The 18,990-nt window shown below is 35.3% G+C and overlaps 3 protein-coding genes across 3 annotated transcripts in view; all 3 read left to right on the forward strand.

Moving 5' to 3' along the window:
- Positions 1-4,690, forward strand: part of LOC100184778 (26S proteasome regulatory subunit 8) — a 9,993-nt gene extending 5,303 nt beyond the window's left edge. The window contains exons 9-12 of the mRNA XM_002131011.5: positions 2,024-2,258; positions 3,070-3,168; positions 3,599-3,796; positions 4,361-4,690. Coding sequence (XP_002131047.2) covers positions 2,024-2,258; positions 3,070-3,168; positions 3,599-3,796; positions 4,361-4,414 — 586 coding nt within the window. The 3' untranslated portion in view covers positions 4,415-4,690. The remainder of the gene's footprint in view (positions 1-2,023; positions 2,259-3,069; positions 3,169-3,598; positions 3,797-4,360) is intronic.
- Positions 4,691-5,717: 1,027 nt separating this feature from the next.
- On the forward strand, positions 5,718-7,753 carry LOC100184976 (fructose-1,6-bisphosphatase 1). Its single transcript, XM_002124509.4, has one exon. It carries the CDS (start codon positions 5,765-5,767, stop codon positions 6,800-6,802), a length of 1,038 nt encoding a protein of 345 aa, XP_002124545.1. The 5' UTR covers positions 5,718-5,764; the 3' UTR covers positions 6,803-7,753.
- A 360-nt stretch (positions 7,754-8,113) lies between these two features.
- On the forward strand, positions 8,114-12,764 carry LOC778709 (transcription factor protein; the record flags this gene model as incomplete). Its single annotated transcript, NM_001078316.1, is given in 9 exon segments — positions 8,114-8,249; positions 8,535-8,694; positions 9,975-10,142; positions 10,481-10,624; positions 10,917-10,991; positions 11,066-11,177; positions 11,778-11,899; positions 12,185-12,291; positions 12,656-12,764. Coding segments are annotated over 8 exon segments (993 nt in total), but the record flags the coding sequence as incomplete, so codon positions are not given.
- Between the last annotated feature and the right edge of the window lie 6,226 nt (positions 12,765-18,990).

Below are 18,990 nucleotides of genomic sequence, written 5' to 3' on the forward strand. Positions count from 1 at the left end.
ATAATTATTTTGCTACCTATATTTATACATGATATTGAACCATAAGCATAATCTTTCATGTTGGACCTCAAATTTTCACTGATTTTTTTATCATGGCTTCTTGGCTAGTACCTCAATTATGGCAAGGGAGAGTTCTGTATGTGGCAAATCAGGCACAATGTTTTGTTGTCTAACCCCCTTTTTGTTTGCAATGCACCAGTGATGTTTGATTTTATTAATGGCAGTTATTACAATTATTGTATTTTTGTACCATACCAAAACGTTTAAATATGAAGACAATTGTATTATATATATCATATATAAATATATACTATGGGCTGTTCTGTATGTATTGAAAGTGACCATAAAATCTGTTTGTGTGAATATCACATTTTAAAACATTTAAAAAAAAGAGTTTGTGATATATATAGGCGTATTATAAATGTGTTATATTGCTGGCTGTTTTATATGTATTAAAACTGACCAGTAATCTGCTCCTGTGTAAATACTAAATCTTTATATTTCAGTTGTTTCTGTCCAGTGTTTTTATATTATACGCCATACTTGGAGTTGCTTTAAGTTTCTATTTATCTAAATTTCCAGAAAGATATTTTCCAGGTAAATATCATCCAAATAGTACTCATTATTTGAGATGAAATAAAAATTAATTACTTACAGCAGTACGTACTTGGTAATTTGTAAACAAGCATGAGGTGTATAAGATAAGACAATACTGAATAGTGTCATATTGAATCAAACTGTCGTTGCCCTGTCAATTAAGAAATAAACAGTAAAAAATGATTAAACAAAATTTTAAAATAACTAAACATCCAAAATAGACTTTTATGAATCTATATATGGTTTCAAACAAACGTTATACTTCCAATTTTCCTCTGTAACTCATGTATAGCAACAAACAAGACGTTGGTTCGCAATTTTTTATTAACTGCCATCTTTACTAAAAACTTTTAAAAAGACAACCATTACCCATATAATCCTACCTTTATTACAGGTCGCTTTAACTACATTGGGCACAGCCATAACTGGTGGCATGTGTTTGTCGCTATCTCTTTATGGCACTGGAGGAACTTTGCAATAAGCGTGCTTGCTTATAGATTAAACACTACCTGCCTCCAAACATCTTAGCGTTGTTTAATTTATCTTATCGTAATCCAGTGTTTTATTAACTGAAAAAGAAGCAATCAATAAAATTGGCTTTTACCAAGTGTGTTGTTATAAAGCAAACTAGCTGAGGTTACTACACTACTGACATTATAACAACTTAAAAATCTAAGTAAAAAATGTATTTGAGTTTTTATGATGAAAACCAAACTATTGAAGGTCCATTGGTTCAAAAGTTTGCTGTAATAAATCAAACTAGTGGATGCCATCACACTATTGGTACAGGTACTATGACAGGTTCTAATAAATGCTAGATGGGGAAGTACCCTAAAGAAAAATAAAAATCACATGAATTGGAGGCTTTTTTGTTTGTTTTTAGTTTTGTGGAGTGTGATATTTTGTACTGTTACATTATGCAGGTTAAGTGTATGTCTGGTGTATAAGTAGACACCTAAGTTACAACTCAACAGTAAGCATGATGTGTAAGAATACACCATGTGTGTCTGGTGCATAAGAAGACACCCATGTTAGAACTTAACAATGAGCATGAGGTGTATGAATACACCATGTGTGTCTGGTGTATAAAAAGAAACCCATGTTATAACTTAACAATGAGCTTGAGGTGTATGAATACACCATGTGTGTCTGGGTGTATAAGAAGACACTCATGTTATAACTCGACAGTGAGCATGAGGTGTGTGAATACACCATGTGTGTCTGGTGTATAAGAAGACACTCATGTTATAACTCGACAGTGAGCATGGGGTGTATGAACACACCATGTGTGTCTGGTGTATAAGAAGACACCCATGTTATAACTTGACAGTGAGCATGAGGTGTATGAATACACCATGTGTGTCTGGTGTATAAGAAGACACCCATGTTATAACTCGACAGCAAGCATGACGTACTTAAACAACAGGGTCTCTGGATCGGAATTGGTCCAGAAGTTCATCGGGGAAGGTTCGCGAATGGTACGAGAGTTGTTCGTGATGGCGAGGGAGCACGCACCTTCCATCATCTTCATGGATGAAATCGATTCAATCGGATCTTCACGCTTGGAAGGAGGGTCCGGAGGCGGGGATTCGGAAGTTCAGAGGACAATGTTGGAACTCTTGAACCAGTTGGATGGTTTCGAAGCGCATCAGAATATTAAGGTGGGGGTTGAAGTGGTTTTGGCTTTTTGGGTAGTTTCAAGCATTTTGTTTTTTTATTAGTTTTTTTATGAAGTATATATGTTTTTTTTATTAAAGGATGTTGAGCTTTTTCTGGTTATTGTTTTGCGTTTTAACTTTTTTTTATTAGTTTTCAAAATTGTTTTAGGGGGTAATTCGTTTTTTAAGGAGTTTATGGTATATAGGGGGTATCAATGATTTTTAGTAGGGCTTTAGTAGGGTGGTTAGGGCCAGGGGTTGTTTTGTAACTGAAGGGTTCAAGTTCAATGCAAGGCATGATACTGATACCAAAAATATGTGTGTGAATTTAGGCAAGACATGCATATGCCTAATTATCAGACTTAGACGTTTCATTTTCGTTCGGCGTTTCGTTCGATTAGCGCGCTCGCCTCAAAGGCCTGTCGCTACTACCATTGCGGGCATATCATATATGCCGAATATGTGTAGTTGGGCAAGACACTTATAACGGCAATTACTCCAACCCAGTAGTCACTAATGGTGACTGGGTAATGTGGTAATGAGCCAACTCTGGACCATCACTATATCTTTGGTCCCATGGCATAGCACACTGTAGAAACTAACCTAAATAGAATAAAAACTATCCCAGTGTGTGGGGTGAAGCTGCATTTGTGGTTTAACTTTACAATAAGCCAAACTACTTTTTCATGTGATTTGACTCCCCAAAAAAATTGTTACAAATTTTAAATCGTATACTTTAGGGAAACCAAAAGTTAGGGAATTTGTTACAAAATTCCAAAATTCGTAACCAATTTTAATTTTAATCTTGTTGTAGGTTGTCATGGCTACAAATAGAATTGACATTCTTGATTCTGCTTTGTTGCGACCGGGACGTATCGATCGTAAAATCGAGTTTCCCCCTCCTAATGAAGAAGTAAGTATTGTGACTTTTATTAAATTTACAAACCATGAATGCTTTGTTGTGGAAAAAAAATCTGTACAAAAATGAAAGCGCCGCGTCTTTGCAACATTGCCCAGTTGTTTCCAATCTATTAGTTTCTTACGAGGTCTCACAGTTGTCAGCTATGAAAAAATAATCAACCACAAAGTTACATACATGGCAACTTAGCGGGAATAAGGTATATGAAATAGAACACCCGTGTTATATCGACTGTCATTGCCCGCCATAAACAAGTTACATACATGGTAACTTGTAAGCAGGCACAGAGTGTCTGAAACAGAACACCTGTGGTATAACGACTGTCGTTGCCCTGTCATGTAGGGAAAATAAGTTATATAAATATTTTTAATTGAATTTTAACGAACTATTGCGCAATCCTGACCAATTATTGCGCAACACCCAGGCTCGCTTGGACATTCTGAAGATTCACTCACGAAAGATGAATTTAACTCGCGGTATCAACCTACGTAAGATCGCCGAGCAGATGCCGGGTGCATCAGGTGCCGAGGTGAAGGGAACGTGCACAGAGGCAGGAATGTACGCTCTTCGTGAAAGAAGGGTCCATGTCACTCAGGAGGATTTTGAAATGGCTGTTGCCAAGGTGATTGTACTCTTTTTTTGCCTTTTTCCTTTATTTATATTTCTCATTTGCTTTTTTCTTTAATCTATCTCATATTTTTAACATTTCATATTTTTTTTTGTTCTTCTCTCATATTGTCCTTTTTTTAAAATTTCTCCCGTGTATTATTTTCTTTAACTTTTTTACCATTTCTTTTTCTTATACTTCTCTCATATTTCCCCTTTTTTTGCCTTCTTTCCTATTTCCTTTCTCTCTTTCTGTTTTATAACTTTTTTTAGTGTTGCTGTTTTTCGTTGTTGTTTGTTTATATAGAGTGTTGTATTTTGTTCTGGTTTTGTTTTATTATTTTTGTCTGGTTTTCATTAATGTTTTTTATTATGTAAATACTGCAGCGTGGCAAAGTGGTTAGCACATCTGCCTTTAGTTCAGAGGTAATGGGTTTAAGGCTCGTCGCTGCTACCATTGTTGGCGTATGTGTCCTTGGGCAAGACACTTAACGGCAATTCCTTCAACCTAGTGTCACTTATGGGTTGCTCAAATTTTCAGCCATACATCAATCAACCACTTTTCTGCTTTTTTTAACAGATCATGCAAAAAGACACAGAGAGAAACATGTCAATTCGAAAACTATGGAAATAAGGAACTTGACAAAGACCCATGTTACCAATGCCTAGCTGCTTTTGTTCTCTGCACCAACCGTTGTCAATTTAGATTTAAAAATTTCACAATTTTTGCGCCAGTAGAAAATTGTCTGTTTTGGTTTGACTTTGTTAGGATTTTTTTGCTGTATAGCGTCTGGCTTTGAAATTAATAATTAGTTCCTCAAAAATAGCATGTTACCGTATATTTAGGATAAACCAACAAAATTCGTTCTATGTTCACTGTTTATTGCAAATAAATGGTTCTTGTGTGTATGATGGGGAGTGACTTATCCATGGTTGCCACTCCCATGCCCACAGTCGAGTTGCTGAAGCTATTGCAGTGTGTGGAAAACCAGACATGACTTTTGGTTTGTTTGGTCATTTATATCCTCGTGGGTGGGAACTTGAGTGACTTATCCATGGTTGCCACTCCCATGCTCACAGTCGAGCTACTAAAGCTATTGCATTGTGTGGATAAGCAGACATGACTTTTGGTTGGTTTGGTCATTTATATCCTCGTGGGTGGGAATTTAAGTGACTTATTCATGGTTGCCACTCCCAAGCACACAGTCGAGCTGCTGAAGCTATTGCAGTGTGTGGATAGGCAGACATGACTTTTGGTTGTTTATATCCTCGTGGGTGGGAATTTAAGTGACTTATCCATGGTTGCCACTCACATGCCCACAGTCGAGTTGCTGAAGCTATTGCAGTTTGTGGATAAGCATGCAAAACATATTTTTATTTCTTGTAAACCAAATTTAACATTAAACACCCAAACAATAACATTAACTCTGAATGTACGAAATTAACAAAATAATTTCCGTTAGACGGAGCTAGTGAGGTACTTTGCGGTTTTTCAAATAAATCTGATTGGTCGAAAACTTGATCAGCTGGGGGCGTATCCGGCTCTTTTGTGACGTAACAGCGGGTCGGCGCGATGCATGAGATTGCAGATAATCGACGTTATCATTGTGACGCGGCGGCGCGTAACATTTAAATCGCAGTAGTCATGATTTGTGGTTAAAAGAAACTGAGACCATTTTTAAAAAACGTGCTTTGCATTTTATAGGTTTAGCTAGTTTGAGATAAAATTTTAGCAAATTTGGTCAGTTTTTGATTTTAGTTTTGCTAAATATGGTGCTTGTGGTATAACGAATGTCACTGCCCCCTCATGCGAGGATAAATGAGTTGTGTATGTGGTAACTTGTAAGCTGGTAAAAGGTATATATGAAAAAGAAATGTGAGAATAAATAATAGTTAAAAAAACTTAAAAATTATCTAAAGAATCCTTGACCTTTAGGTTCAAGTTTCATTTATTGTGTTAAATAAATCTGTTCGCTGTCTCAAAATGCCGAGCTCTCGTGATACTTTAGACACAGATATCGTTACTTTGACACGATTCATAACAGAGCGCGGCCGACAGACCGGATCAACTGGTGAATTGACGCAGTTGCTTAACTCAATATGCACGGCTATCAAAGGCATCGCTACCAATGTACGACGGGCGGGAATCATGAATTTATACGGCATAGCGGGGTCTACTAATACAACCGGCGACGAGCAGAAAAAGTTGGATGTTTTGTCCAATTTGCTCTTCATAAATATGATAAGATCTTCCTTTACTACTTGTCTCATGGTCTCGGAAGAAAACGAGAATGCCATCGAGGTAGAAGTGGAAAAACAAGGAAAATATATTGTTACTTTCGATCCGTTAGATGGGAGCTCTAATATCGATTGTCTCGTCTCGATTGGAACCATTTTCGGGGTGTATAAGAAGAATTCTGACGGCGCGCCAACTGAAAAAGATGCATTACAACCTGGTAGGTCAATGGTGGCAGCAGGTTACGCACTTTACGGTAGCGCTACGGTCATAGTTTTGGCCACGCAGTTCTCAGTGGATATGTTCATGCTTGATCCAATGGTGGGAGAATTCGTGCTTACTGACCGTGATATTAAAATCAAGAAAAAAGGCAAAATTTTTAGCATAAACGAAGGCTATGCAAAGTTCTGGCACCCTGCTGTGAAGGAGTACGTGGAAAGGAAAAAGTTCCCTCAGGATGGTAGTTCGCCTTACAATGCAAGGTATATTGGTTCTATGGTAGCTGACGTACATCGTACGCTTGTATATGGCGGTATTTTCGCTTACCCAGCGCATAGTAAAAGCCCCAACGGTAAACTAAGGCTTTTATATGAAGCTGCTCCGATGGCGTTTATCATGGAGAAAGCTGGAGGTAAAGCGACGAATGGAAGGCAAGATATTTTGGATATTGTGCCCGAACAAATACATCAGAGAGTTCCTATCGTGTTGGGGTCACCAGATGACGTGGAAGAGTATTTAGAGATCGAGAAGAAACATCAGGATCACTGCAAAGGAGTCACAAAGTGAATGTTAAGGCAAAAATTAGATGAAAAAAATATGAAAACAAAAATTTTGAAGTAAAAAAAAGCATTTTGGTAAATGCTTAAAAATGCAAATTAGAATAACATATGTATGCACATAAACTAAAATTCATCATTTTTTATGAGATTATCATGTTCACTTAATTAGTAAACATTATTTTTGAGTTTATATGTAAAAATGTATTTGGATATTAGTTTAATTCAGTCCAAACAGTTCTTGAGTTCTAAGTGCAGACATTTTCTGAAGCTAATATTGTAAATTTTTACATAATGTTATATCTCAATTCTCAAAATATTTATATGCTCGGTTTTGGATATAAATTTAAGACGAAAGCAATTTGTCATAAAAGAAAATGTGCTTTACTGAGAATTAAAAAAAAACATAAAAATGTGCCTTGAATTAAAAAAATCATTAATTTTTCACACATTGTATTATTTTCAAAATGTATAATTTGGGCAAACATTTGAAAGCAGTAACTTTGCAATTGGACTTAAAAGTAAATTGTGTAAGATATATATATATATATGCTAAAAAAATTGGATTTTATGTGTCTTGAATTTAAAAAGCAAAAATTTAACAATTGCTTTCGCTGTTATATTATGTTTCAATGCAATTTATTAATTATTTTTTTTCCTCATTTTAAAAGTACAGTAATCGTTAAAATTCATAATTTTACATTTTTTATAGAATTGTAAAAAGTAGGGTTTAAGTTCCTTAAAATTGATCCAAAAATTGTGTGAATTGATTTTTTCCGACACAATTACCTTATTATTTTTATAATTGGAACTAATTTCTGTTAAAAAATGGTAAATGCCTCAAAAATCATGGTCAAAATTGTCAAAACTCTATGCATTTTTGGTTTAAAGGTACATTAAACACATATGAACAAAAATGTTGTCAAAATTAATTAAAATGTGCAAAATATAAAATCTTAAATGCCATGTGTTTCTGTTATATTATTAGTATGAAACATTCATTCATTTAGATTTTAAAATTTTGCAAAATATCATGTTTTTGTGTGCAATCATTTGGGATTATTTTCGATAGACTAATGTAACCATAGGCACCAAACTTATAAACACAGGGGAGGCAGGGATAGTTAGACACACAATCCTATGAAACAAATCTAACTTATTGGTTGTAATGTTTTGTTTACTGATTAATGCGGGTTAAAAATTCCAGGATTGGCCTGCCCACCCTGCCACCCCAGGTTTGGTGCCTATTTGTATCACATAATAGAATTCAGTAAAAATCGTTTTTTTCCAGACTCTTAAAAATTTTTTTTTGGCAGGTTCAAAAATGTTGTAGTAAAAAAAATGTTGATAAGTTTGTTAGAAGAAAAAATGGAAGTGAGTGTTTTGGAAAAATGTGTAGACAGAAAAGGTTTTAAAACAGCAATTTGAAAATAAGAAGAATCTTCAAACATTAACCAGTAAGTATATATTATAATTAAAAAAAACTATGTTTTTGTGAGTTGGGTATTTTAATATTTGTTTTATGCAAGAGTAAGTTATAATTTAAAAATTGGCACTATTTATTCTACACAATAATGACTTTTTTCTTCATAAATTAATAAGCCCCATATAAAATTAAAAAAAATTGTTTTAAAAATAAAACAAAGTTCTTAAAATTTAAAAAAAAAAAAGTTTTCAGAATTTTTTTTTTATGAAACTTGTCTTAAATGTTTTTTCATCTTTTTCAATAACTTGTTCTTCAGGAAGATGGGAGCTTCCGGTTCGATGGTCGGAAACAGGGATCGTAACATCGAGATGAACATCGCTGATGAGGCAAAGTCCGGCAACACGAGGGCGATGAAGAGACACAGCAGCCAACCATCGGGGGGCGCTATATTCTCATCATTGAAACCGAGGACTAGGGTGAGAGGGGAGGTCCCAAGTTTTTAGTGGGGTTTTATCGGGGTTAAAAATTAGAAAATGAATGAGAATTGAAAAAAAAGAAAAATAATTTTCCAACAAATTAAAAAAAAATTTTTATACACCTTGTGCCCGGTAACCAGTTACCACTTATTTAACTTTGTGAACACAATATTTTATTCTATATGGGTGAGCAACGCCCTTGTTAGGACCCGAGATTTTTGCCAGAGTTGGCCTGTTACCCCATAAGACAAAGCGCTTTAATGACTTAAGATACCATTAGTGACCACTGGGTTGAAGAAAATACTATTTATTGCACAGGAACGCATACGTCCACAATGGTGGCAGCATCGAGCCTTGAACCCTGTATCTTCTTATGTAGAGACAGGCCGACATGCACGCTACATTGTTTTTTGCAGAACCATAAAAAATGACACAATTGGTATAATTGCAAAGATACACACTTTAAAAAACACACAAGGGAGGCAGGAATAGTTAAACACACAATTCTATAAAATAAATTTCACTTATTGATCGTAATGTTTACTGATTAAACCAGTTTAGAAAATTTCAGGGAAGGTCTGCCCACCCTGCCACCCCAGCTTTAGCGCCTATGTGTATATTATTAAGGTAATACATCATGTGTATTTTGCTCTAACCCAGGAAATCATATGTCTGTTGGGTAATTTATCTTTAAAGATATTTTCCGGCGTTGTTTATTAGAATGTGTTTAATGCTATAACGGTCCTAATATTTCTTTTTATAAAACCCTTTTATTTTTAGTGTAAGCATTAATACAGTGGTTCTTTTAACTTGTTTGTATGCTTAACACTTGTGATGTTGATGAGTACGAGATGTAGTTCCCAAATAATGTTCTATGGCGCTCGTTTATTAAAATGCGAAAACAACTAATTACATCAGTTATATTTAATGCAACATATGCCGCGATATGCGCTAGCTTTTTAGCAACCAGTTGTTCAATTTCTGTTAAAGTACTACAACTGGGACAATTTTTCTGTCCCGTCAACTGATGTGGATTTTGATTGGTAGCTTATTTACCCTCTAAATACGATTTACCACCAGTTTAAGAAATGTATGAAACAGGACACCCGTCTTATAACGACTGTTATTGCCCGCCATGCGAGGATAAATAAGTTATATACATGGTAACTCTTAAGCGGACAAGAGGTGTTTAGAACAGAACACCCGTGTTATAACGACTGTTGTTACCCTGTCATGTAAGGAAAAAGTAATTTACGTTCATTCAACTTTTATATTTGCAGCTCCATGAAGGCTCGATCCATCAATCTGCGAGTTTAAAATCCTCGGGTTCATTTGATCCATCGTCTGCTTCTATTATAATCCCGTCCGAAGCAGTGGAGCGTGTAAGGAAGGAATACGAGACACTAAAGTGCACCAAAGAGCAGGAAATACAAGCCTTGCACACAAAAGTAACATTTTTTTAAAATAAAGTTTTTTTAAAAAAATTTTAAGTTTTTAGAAACTTAAACATTTTTCCAAGTTTCTAAGTACTTTCTAAGTTTTTTAAAAAATAGAAAATAAACTGAATTTTTTTGATTTTTCAAAAATGACTTTTAAATTTTTTTTATTTGTTTAAAAAACCTTTTTAAAATCTTTGGTGCACATACACATGGCGGGCTGTGTTATAATTCTTCATGTTTCCCTGCAATAAGAAGTTCATTCTAACACATACAAAAATATATTCGCAAAAAATTTAAAACGTTTTATTTAAAATAAATTTAGAAATTCATTTATTATACTGATTTAGGCGCAAAAATTTGAGACAGAAAATCACAAACTACGAGCTGAGGTTCAAGCGTTAAACAAACAATATCAGAAGTTACGATTAGAAAGAGATGCAGCCGTCGAAAACAGCCAGGAAACAACAGAAAGAGCTATTGCTTTGGAACAGGTACAATCTTCATCTATTTTTGGCTGTGAATTTTTGTATTTTTTTTGTTCGTTTCTTGTTGTTGTTTTGTATTTTTTGTGTTTATTGTTTTAATGCCCACTGGGTTGGAGCCATTAATGCCCACTGGGTTGGAGCAATGGCTGTTAAGTGTCTTACACAGGGACACATACAACTATCAGTATCGAGCATTGAACCGGATATCCTTTGGTTCCGATGCAGGTGCCTAAACACAGCACCACAAATTTATAAACACTGGCTTTTCTAGTTTAATTTATATATGTTCTTTTTACAGGACCGCGAAAAAATTCAACGTCAATTTAAAATTTTTCGTGAAACAAAAGAATCGGAAATCCAAGCTTTGCTACAAGTTAGTTGCCTAACTGTGTTTTATAAATACTTTGGTTGGTTTTGTTTATGCTTATCCACACACTTGTTTTTCAGGCTAAGAGACAATTAGAAAGTAAGTTTCACACCATGGAAGCTCATGGAGTGGCCACCATTGATGATCATAACTATGCAACTACTTCTATCAATGCTAATGCTGGTAACAATGGTTAGTACCTCATGCGCGCTGTCGAGTTATAACATGGGTGTCTTCTTATACATCAGACACACATGGTGTATTCATACACCTCATGCTCACTGTCGAGTTATAACATGGGTGTCTTCTTATACACCAGACACACATGGTGTATTCATACACCTCATGCTCGCTGTCGAGTTATATTCTATTCTATTCTATAGATAGAATTCTAATAGATAGAATAGAAATATACACCAGACACACATGGTGTATTCATACACCTCATGCTCGCTGTCAAGTTATAACATGGGTGTCTTCTTATACACCAGACACACATGGTGTATTCATACACCTCATGCTCACTGTTGAGTTATAACATGGGTGTCTTCTTATACACTAGACACACATGGTGTATTTATACATCTTATGCTCACTGTCGAGTTATAACATGAGTGTCTTCTTATACACCAGACACATATGGTGTATTCATACACCTCATGCTCACTGTCGAAATATAACATGGCTGTCTTCTTATACACCAGGCACACACGATGTATTCATATACCTCATGCTCACTGTCAAACAGTTAGAACCCAAACAATATACCAATAAACAACAAACACGTTACAGACACCCCAGGTAAAACATGGTGGGCCCCACCCCCCGACGGCGACGCCCATTCCTTATTTGGTCACAACCCTAACTTACAAACAAGCTACTCGACAAGTTTGCAAGAAGAGGAACACCAAGTGGTGAGAATAATAAAAAATGTTATTTTTGTAAAAAGAATGTGTTTTTTTAAATTGTAATAAATGTGTTTTCATTTTTTAAATTTTAGTTTCTTCTTTTTTCTACTTTTATGTTTTCTGTTTGTTTCTGCAAAAATCTGTTTTTTTGTTTACTTGTTTTTTCTTTTTTTTTAAGTTGTATGAAACAGAACACCTGTGTTATAACGACTGTCATTGCCCCACCATGCGAGGATTTTTTATGACTTAAAATAAAAACTCGTGCTATTTCACCAGTGTTTCCATTTCCAGAATATTCCTGGTTTTCCCCACAGAGATGCATGGAGTGTGGGAACACTGCCTTCTAATATATTACCAATATCGTACAACACACAAAGTTACGGACGTAGTTTGTTAAAGTGAGTGTGCTTGTATCATTTTGCTATTTTTTTAAAATAAATTGTATATTATTTATATATTTATATATATTTTATTTTTGTAGTTGTTTCTGTTTAGTATATATTGTTTCATTTTATATTTAACACATTTTTTGTTATTTTAAAAGGTTCTAGTTTAAACAACAGAACTTCCGTACTCTTGTTTTAAAATTCTATTTTTTATTTATATATTTGTTTTTGCACTGTAATGTATTAACAAATGTATTTTTTATAACAAAAAAACTACAAAAAAAGTTTTTCTTTAAAGTTCAAAACAAAACATTTGTTTTATTTTTCCAGTTGTTTATATATTTTTTAGATTTATTTACATATACGTTTTTTTCAGATGTTATATTTCCTGCACCCCAGATGAAATTTCTCTCGTTAAAAATTTGCTGAGTCATCCTACTATACTAGATCTGCAAAGTCATTGTTTAAAAGAGGGTTATTGTTTATCATTACTTCATTTTACAGGTGGGAAAAAAGGTTTCTAATAATTTTATTTTTTAGTTTTACAGATTAGAAAATCAGATTAAAAAAATGAAATTTCTATTTATTGTTATTTTTTATATAATATGTCTTATATTTAATATATAATCTTTTCAGTTTTTATTGTATCTGCTGTTTTCTCAAGATGTGTTATAATTATGAAGGAAACTTTCTAGCAAAATGGTTATTTTGGTTGGTTAGTACTTGTAAATTAAAGGGGTACAGGATCAAAACTTGGTTCTGCTACGTGTCTTTGAGCAAAACACTCAACAGCAAACCCATATGATGTGTCGGTGTATGGCAAACAAAACATCGGTTCCTGCTTCAAGATCATAAATAAAAAATGCCAAAGATTTCTTTCATACTTACCTCAATGTGTTACATTTTAAGCATATACAATAGAACCATTAAAACTTTATACACTTTCAGACAATTTTTGTTATTTTTTAAAAAAAATTATTTGAAGTTTTTTTTTTAGTAATATTTTTAAATCCTAAAAAAACAAATAAAAATATTTTTTTTTAAATTATTAAAAATATTTTTAAAATAAATAAATATTATTTTTCTTTTCAGATCTTGATGAATACAGGATGATGTCATCGGATGATCATGAGGTTAACCAAAGATCCGACGTCGTCAGATTTGCCGTTTCATCTTCCTCGCTCTTCGTTGCTTTCCTTGGGTCTACATTAGGACGGTTAGCATCTAATAAAATAAAAAATACCCTAAAAATCTTTTCCAAGAATTTTTCTTTTTAAGAAATAAATTTTGGCACATGTTTTTTGTTTTAAAATTTTACAGAAATTTTTTTCTAATCTACTTTAAAAAAATTCATGTTATTTATGCAAAGTTAAAAACAATTCCAATATTTTTGCCTAAGTGACTTATCCATGGTTGCCACTCCAATGCCCACAGTCGAGTTGCTGAAGCTATTGCAGTGTGTGGATAAGCAGACATGACTTTTGGTTGGTTTGGTCATTTATATCCTCGTGGGTGGGAACTTGAGTGACTTATCCATGGTTGCCACTCTCATGCCCACAGTTGGTTTATTGACAGGTTCACAGAAACAGAATACGACGAAGGATATTTTAATCCATCGAACACAAAATCTACGTTTTTCTGCATTAAAGAAAACGTAAGTTCATTTTTGAATTATTGTTGTCTATTCTATAAGAGTGAGGTCTTCAGTGAGACACACCTGAGACCTGGGATGTAGGTATATTACCCCAACACCCATGGTGCTACCATCTAGAGTAGACCCCACTGAGGCAGTTTGTAGACACTCAATAATAGAGATTCTATTCTATAAGAGCGAGGTCTTCAGTGAGGCACACCTGAGACCTGGAATGTAGGTATATTACCCCAACACCCAGGGTGCTACCATCTATACCCCGCTGAGGCAGTTTATAGACACTCAATAATAGAGATTCTATTCTATAAGGGTGAGGTCTTATAGTGAGACATGCCATGGGGTAAAAGTTATATCTTTCTGTTTTAAACTTTTTTCATTTTATTACATTTTATATCAGATGCAATTTTAAAAAAAATTGAAAATATGAAATAAAAATTTAATTGAAAAAATTAAGTTTTTGCATTTTTAATTTTATGTATGTTTAATCTTTTTAAACATATTTTTCATTTTTTTATTTTTTTTTAAATTTTAACTTTTTCAGACTTCCAAATCTTCTAGTGCTTACCTACGCCATCGTGTGTTGAATAATAGTCATTGTCGATCAGCGAGTTACGCTTCAACGAACGAGGCGACTGAAATCGCTGTTGCGGAAATTTCTAAAGCAGTTAGATTGGTTTGTTGGTTTGTTTATTATATTTTTTGTAACTTTTGTTTATAAAGTTGTACACGAGTGTGGACTACCCAGCTCTCTTTAAACTAATAAATGCACTAATTAAATACATATTTTTCAATTTTTTGGATTTTTTTTCCCCTTTTTTATTTTTTGTTGAATGAAAATAATTGTAACTTACTTTATCCTTGCGTGGCCGGAAACAACAGTCTTTATCACATGGGTGTTCTGTTTCATACACCTTGTGTCAGCTTACGAGTTACCAAGTATGTTACTTTGTAGGTGATCATTTTCAGGATTTTTCATTTTTTTATTTATGGCTGATAATTTGGACAACCCATTAGTGACCACTGGGTTGAAGCAATTGCCGTTAAGAGTTTTGCCCAAGGACACATACGCCCACAATGGTAGCAGTAACAAGCCTTGAAGCCATTACCTGTGGATTAGAGGCAGGCGCGCTAACCACTTTGCCACGCCGCAGCTGTGTTGCTTTTTGTATTCCTTCTGTTTAGCTTATCTATTCTTACTCATTATTTTTGATACTTCATCAAAAAAATATTTTTTTTTAGGAATTTGGAATAAAATTAATGGAAAACGAAACGGATTCTTGTGAAGTTTTGTGTTTGGATGAATTGATATTGGACGAGGGTGTGGAACAATTACAACACGAGTTGTGCGCTCAAAGTGATAATATTCAGCCTATTGGTTTGGAAAAGGTGGGTTCCAGGTTCAAGGCTCACTGTGGTGACTACGATTCAGTGTGTACCTCGTAACTGGAGGTTCCCAGGTTCAAGGCTCACTGTGGTGGCTACGATTCAATGTGTGCCTCGTAACTGGAGGTTCCCAGGTTCAAGGCTCACTGTGGTGGCTCCGATTCAGTGTGTGTCTCGTAACTGGAGGCTCCCAGGTTCAAGGCTCACTGTGGTGGCTACGATTCAGTGAGTGTCTCGTAACTGGAGGCTCCCAGGTTCAAGGCTCACTGTGGTGGCTACGATTCAGTGTGTGTCTCGTAACTGGAGGCTCCCAGGTTCAAGGCTCACTGTGGTGGCTACGATTCAGTGTGTGTCTCGTAACTGGAGGCTCCCAGGTTCAAGGCTCACTGTGGTGGCTACGATTCAGTGTGTGTCACGTTACTAGAAGCTCCCGGGTTCAAATATTCTTCTCTCTATTTCCCTCTAGTGTTACGATCGTTTGGACGAGGTCGTTTCAGCTCCAGGTCCGATTCCTCCTCTTCTTATATCCGGGACCTCGGCATCTGGAAAATCTCTTCTTCTCTCTAGGTGGAAACAAATATTCATTTTTATTGTTTATTTTTTATATACTTATTAAGTTTTTTCTATATTTTTTGTTCTCTTTTTTGTGTCTTTTTTATCGAAGTGTTTTTGTTCATTACTGTTTCTGAAGATATTTCAATTTTTGTTCTTTTTACACCGGGGCGAGCTACGCTGTAATGTAAACGTCGCTTAAAAGAACAAACAAAGAAATATCTACGCTGACCTGCGCTGAACAACGCTTGGTGTAGATATTTCTTTGTTTGTTTTTTTTACACCGAGACAAGCTACGCTGTAGTGTAAACGCAGCTTAAAAGAACAAACAAAGAAATATCTACGTTGATCTGCGCTGAACAACGCTGGGTGTCAATATTTCTTTGTAGTAAAAAATCAACACTAGATGTTCAATTTTAATTTAATGTTTATTCAAAAGTTGGATGAAACGAGTTCAAATAAACCATCCTGACTTGTTGGTGATTCATCATTTTGTTACGGGATCTTCCACTGCTGATTGTAGTCCTGTTATTATGATAAGGTAACTTGTTTTATGTGTTTGTTTTTGTATGTCTGTATTTTGTGTTTGTATGTTTGTTGCTTTTGTGTTCGTTTTATGAGTTTTTTTTACTAATAGTGTTTATGATAGTCGTTTTTCTCTACGTGTGTTGTTTTGTTTGTTTTATATTTTAGTTTCTTTTTTAGTGTGTTGTAGTGGCATGCCTCTTCTAACAATAATAATCATTCTTCAATTATTTGTTTTTACGTTTTCCACGTCTGCACTAGAAGTTTTATGTCAGTATTTCGTAGTTTTTGTGTTTAATATTATTGTAATTTTCTGTTTTTATAAGTTTTGTGAGTCTTTTTAGTTTTGTTATAAAGTATTATTATTTTTATCAACCTAAAAAAAATGTTTTTCTAATTCCCACATTTCCCGCAGGCGTCTTTTATCGCAACTTCTGGTCCATCTTCCCATAGTGACTCAACCTCCCGTTCATTCATATACAACATTCGATGTGGGTAGATTACGTGATACATTACCTCGATGGTTGGAACAATTATCAACTAAACGAAACATGAGGATTGTTCTTGTTGTTGATTCTATTGATCTTATTAAGGTGGGTTGTTAATTACCGCTGTGGATTTTCCTACTTTTTGTTAAGCGGTTAAGCGTTCAGTTTTAACCGATACAAGTGTAATCCTATTAAAAGCGTCTTTTAACGCTTTTCTTTCGCAAATTCAAAGGCAACTTTACGACGTACGTATGGACTATGCTTGCAATACACGGGCAAACAGTCTTAACGCTAAAGTAATGCTTTCTTATTTGTATTCAAACCTGTTTTAAAGCATCTGCAGGTTAAATAATCAACATGTGAATGCTATTATGTCGTAATCAATTGCCAGGTCAAACAATCGTCATTATGATGTAATGAATCCACGTGTGAATGCCTGCTATTTCGTAATAAACATGCTGCTTGGCTGAGGGAAACATTTAGGTTGTCTATTACGCCGAAATAATGTGCAAAACTAGTTACCATGCGGTATTAACAATCAGTTGACGACGTAATCGCAGTTGTAGGGCACGATCAAAGCCACAGTTAACTTTTCCACAGCCCTATTGTTTATACACCTAATGCTTACGAGTTATAACATGGATGTCTTCTTATACACCAGACACACATGATGTATTCATACAACTCATGCTCACTGTCAAGTTATAACATGGGTGTCTTCTTATACACCAGACACACATGGTGTATTCATACACCTCATGCTCACTGTCGAGTTATAACATGGGTGTCTTATACACCAGGCACACATAGTGTATTCATACACCTCATGCTCACTGTCAAGTTATAACATGGGTGTCTTCTTTTACACCAGACACACATGGTGTATTCATACACCTCATGCTCACTGTCGAGTTATAACATGGGTGTCTTCTTATACACCAGACACACATGGTGTATTCATACACCTCATGCTCACTGTCGAGTTATAACATGGGTGTCTTCTTATACACCAAACACACATGGTGTATTCATACACCTCATGCTCACTGTCAAGTTATAACATGGGTGTCTTCTTATACACCAGACACACATGGTGTATTCATACACCTCATGCTCACTGTCAAGTTATGACATGGATGTCTTCTTATACACCAGACACACATGGTGTATTCATACACCTCATGCTCACTGTCAAGTTATAACATGGGTGTCTTCTTTTACACCAGACACACATGGTGTATTCATACACCTCATGCTCACTGTCGAGGTATAACATGGGTGTCTTCTTATACACCAAACACACATGGTGTTTTCATACACCCATTGCTCACTGTTGAGTTCATTAAAACTACCCTAGTTTTTTTGCTGTTTTTGACAATATTTGATCACAAGTCCCTTTTAAGCGTAAAAACTTGACTTGACCCCCAAAACCCCCACCCCTACACAGGACGCAGACCGTCACTTCCGTTGGGTGCTTGACCCGTTACACGTGGGTGTTCGTGTCGTTATATCGGTTGGTGTTGACACGTGTCCCGACGAATGGAGGCAACTACCCACCCTACACCTTGAACCACTAACCCTACAATCTGTTCGTTCGTTGCTTCAAACCCAGCTCGCACAGAAGGGGGGCGAGATCGCCCAAAACAGGGTAAGTAGAAAAATAAATAAAAACTGCCTTTGAGGGCCCCCCCCCCCCCCCCCCCCCCCCCCCCCCCCCATTAAAAAATTACTTTCCTTTTTTGTGGTGTTTATTGACTTGCTTTTTTAATTACAAAGAATCGATTATTTTGTGCTACGACCCAGTGCATTGTATAGGATACCGGATTCAATGCTCCATATTAATAAATGCAAGACACTTAGCGGCAATTGCTCCAACCCAGTGGTCACTAATGGGTTGTCCAAATTATCAGCCATACATAAAATAATTAGCCACAAGTACTTGTCGCATATACGACATATTTTTTATATTACTTCCTAAATATCTTCCAGGAAAGAGAAGTTGTAACTCATTGTCGTACGGCTTCTACTTGTCACCCGTTATACGTCACTCTACTGTCTGTACTTGTTTCTAGGTGGGAACTATTTTTATTTTTTCGTTTATTTTTGCTTTTA

This window comes from Ciona intestinalis, unplaced genomic scaffold (assembly GCF_000224145.3).
Source record: "Ciona intestinalis unplaced genomic scaffold, KH HT000106.2, whole genome shotgun sequence".
Taxonomy (NCBI): domain Eukaryota; kingdom Metazoa; phylum Chordata; class Ascidiacea; order Phlebobranchia; family Cionidae; genus Ciona; species Ciona intestinalis.

Coding starts and splice junctions, on each gene's coding strand:
- LOC100184976 (XM_002124509.4), top strand. CDS start 5,765: ATGCCGAGCTCTCGTGATACTTTAGACACAGATATCGTTACTTTGACA.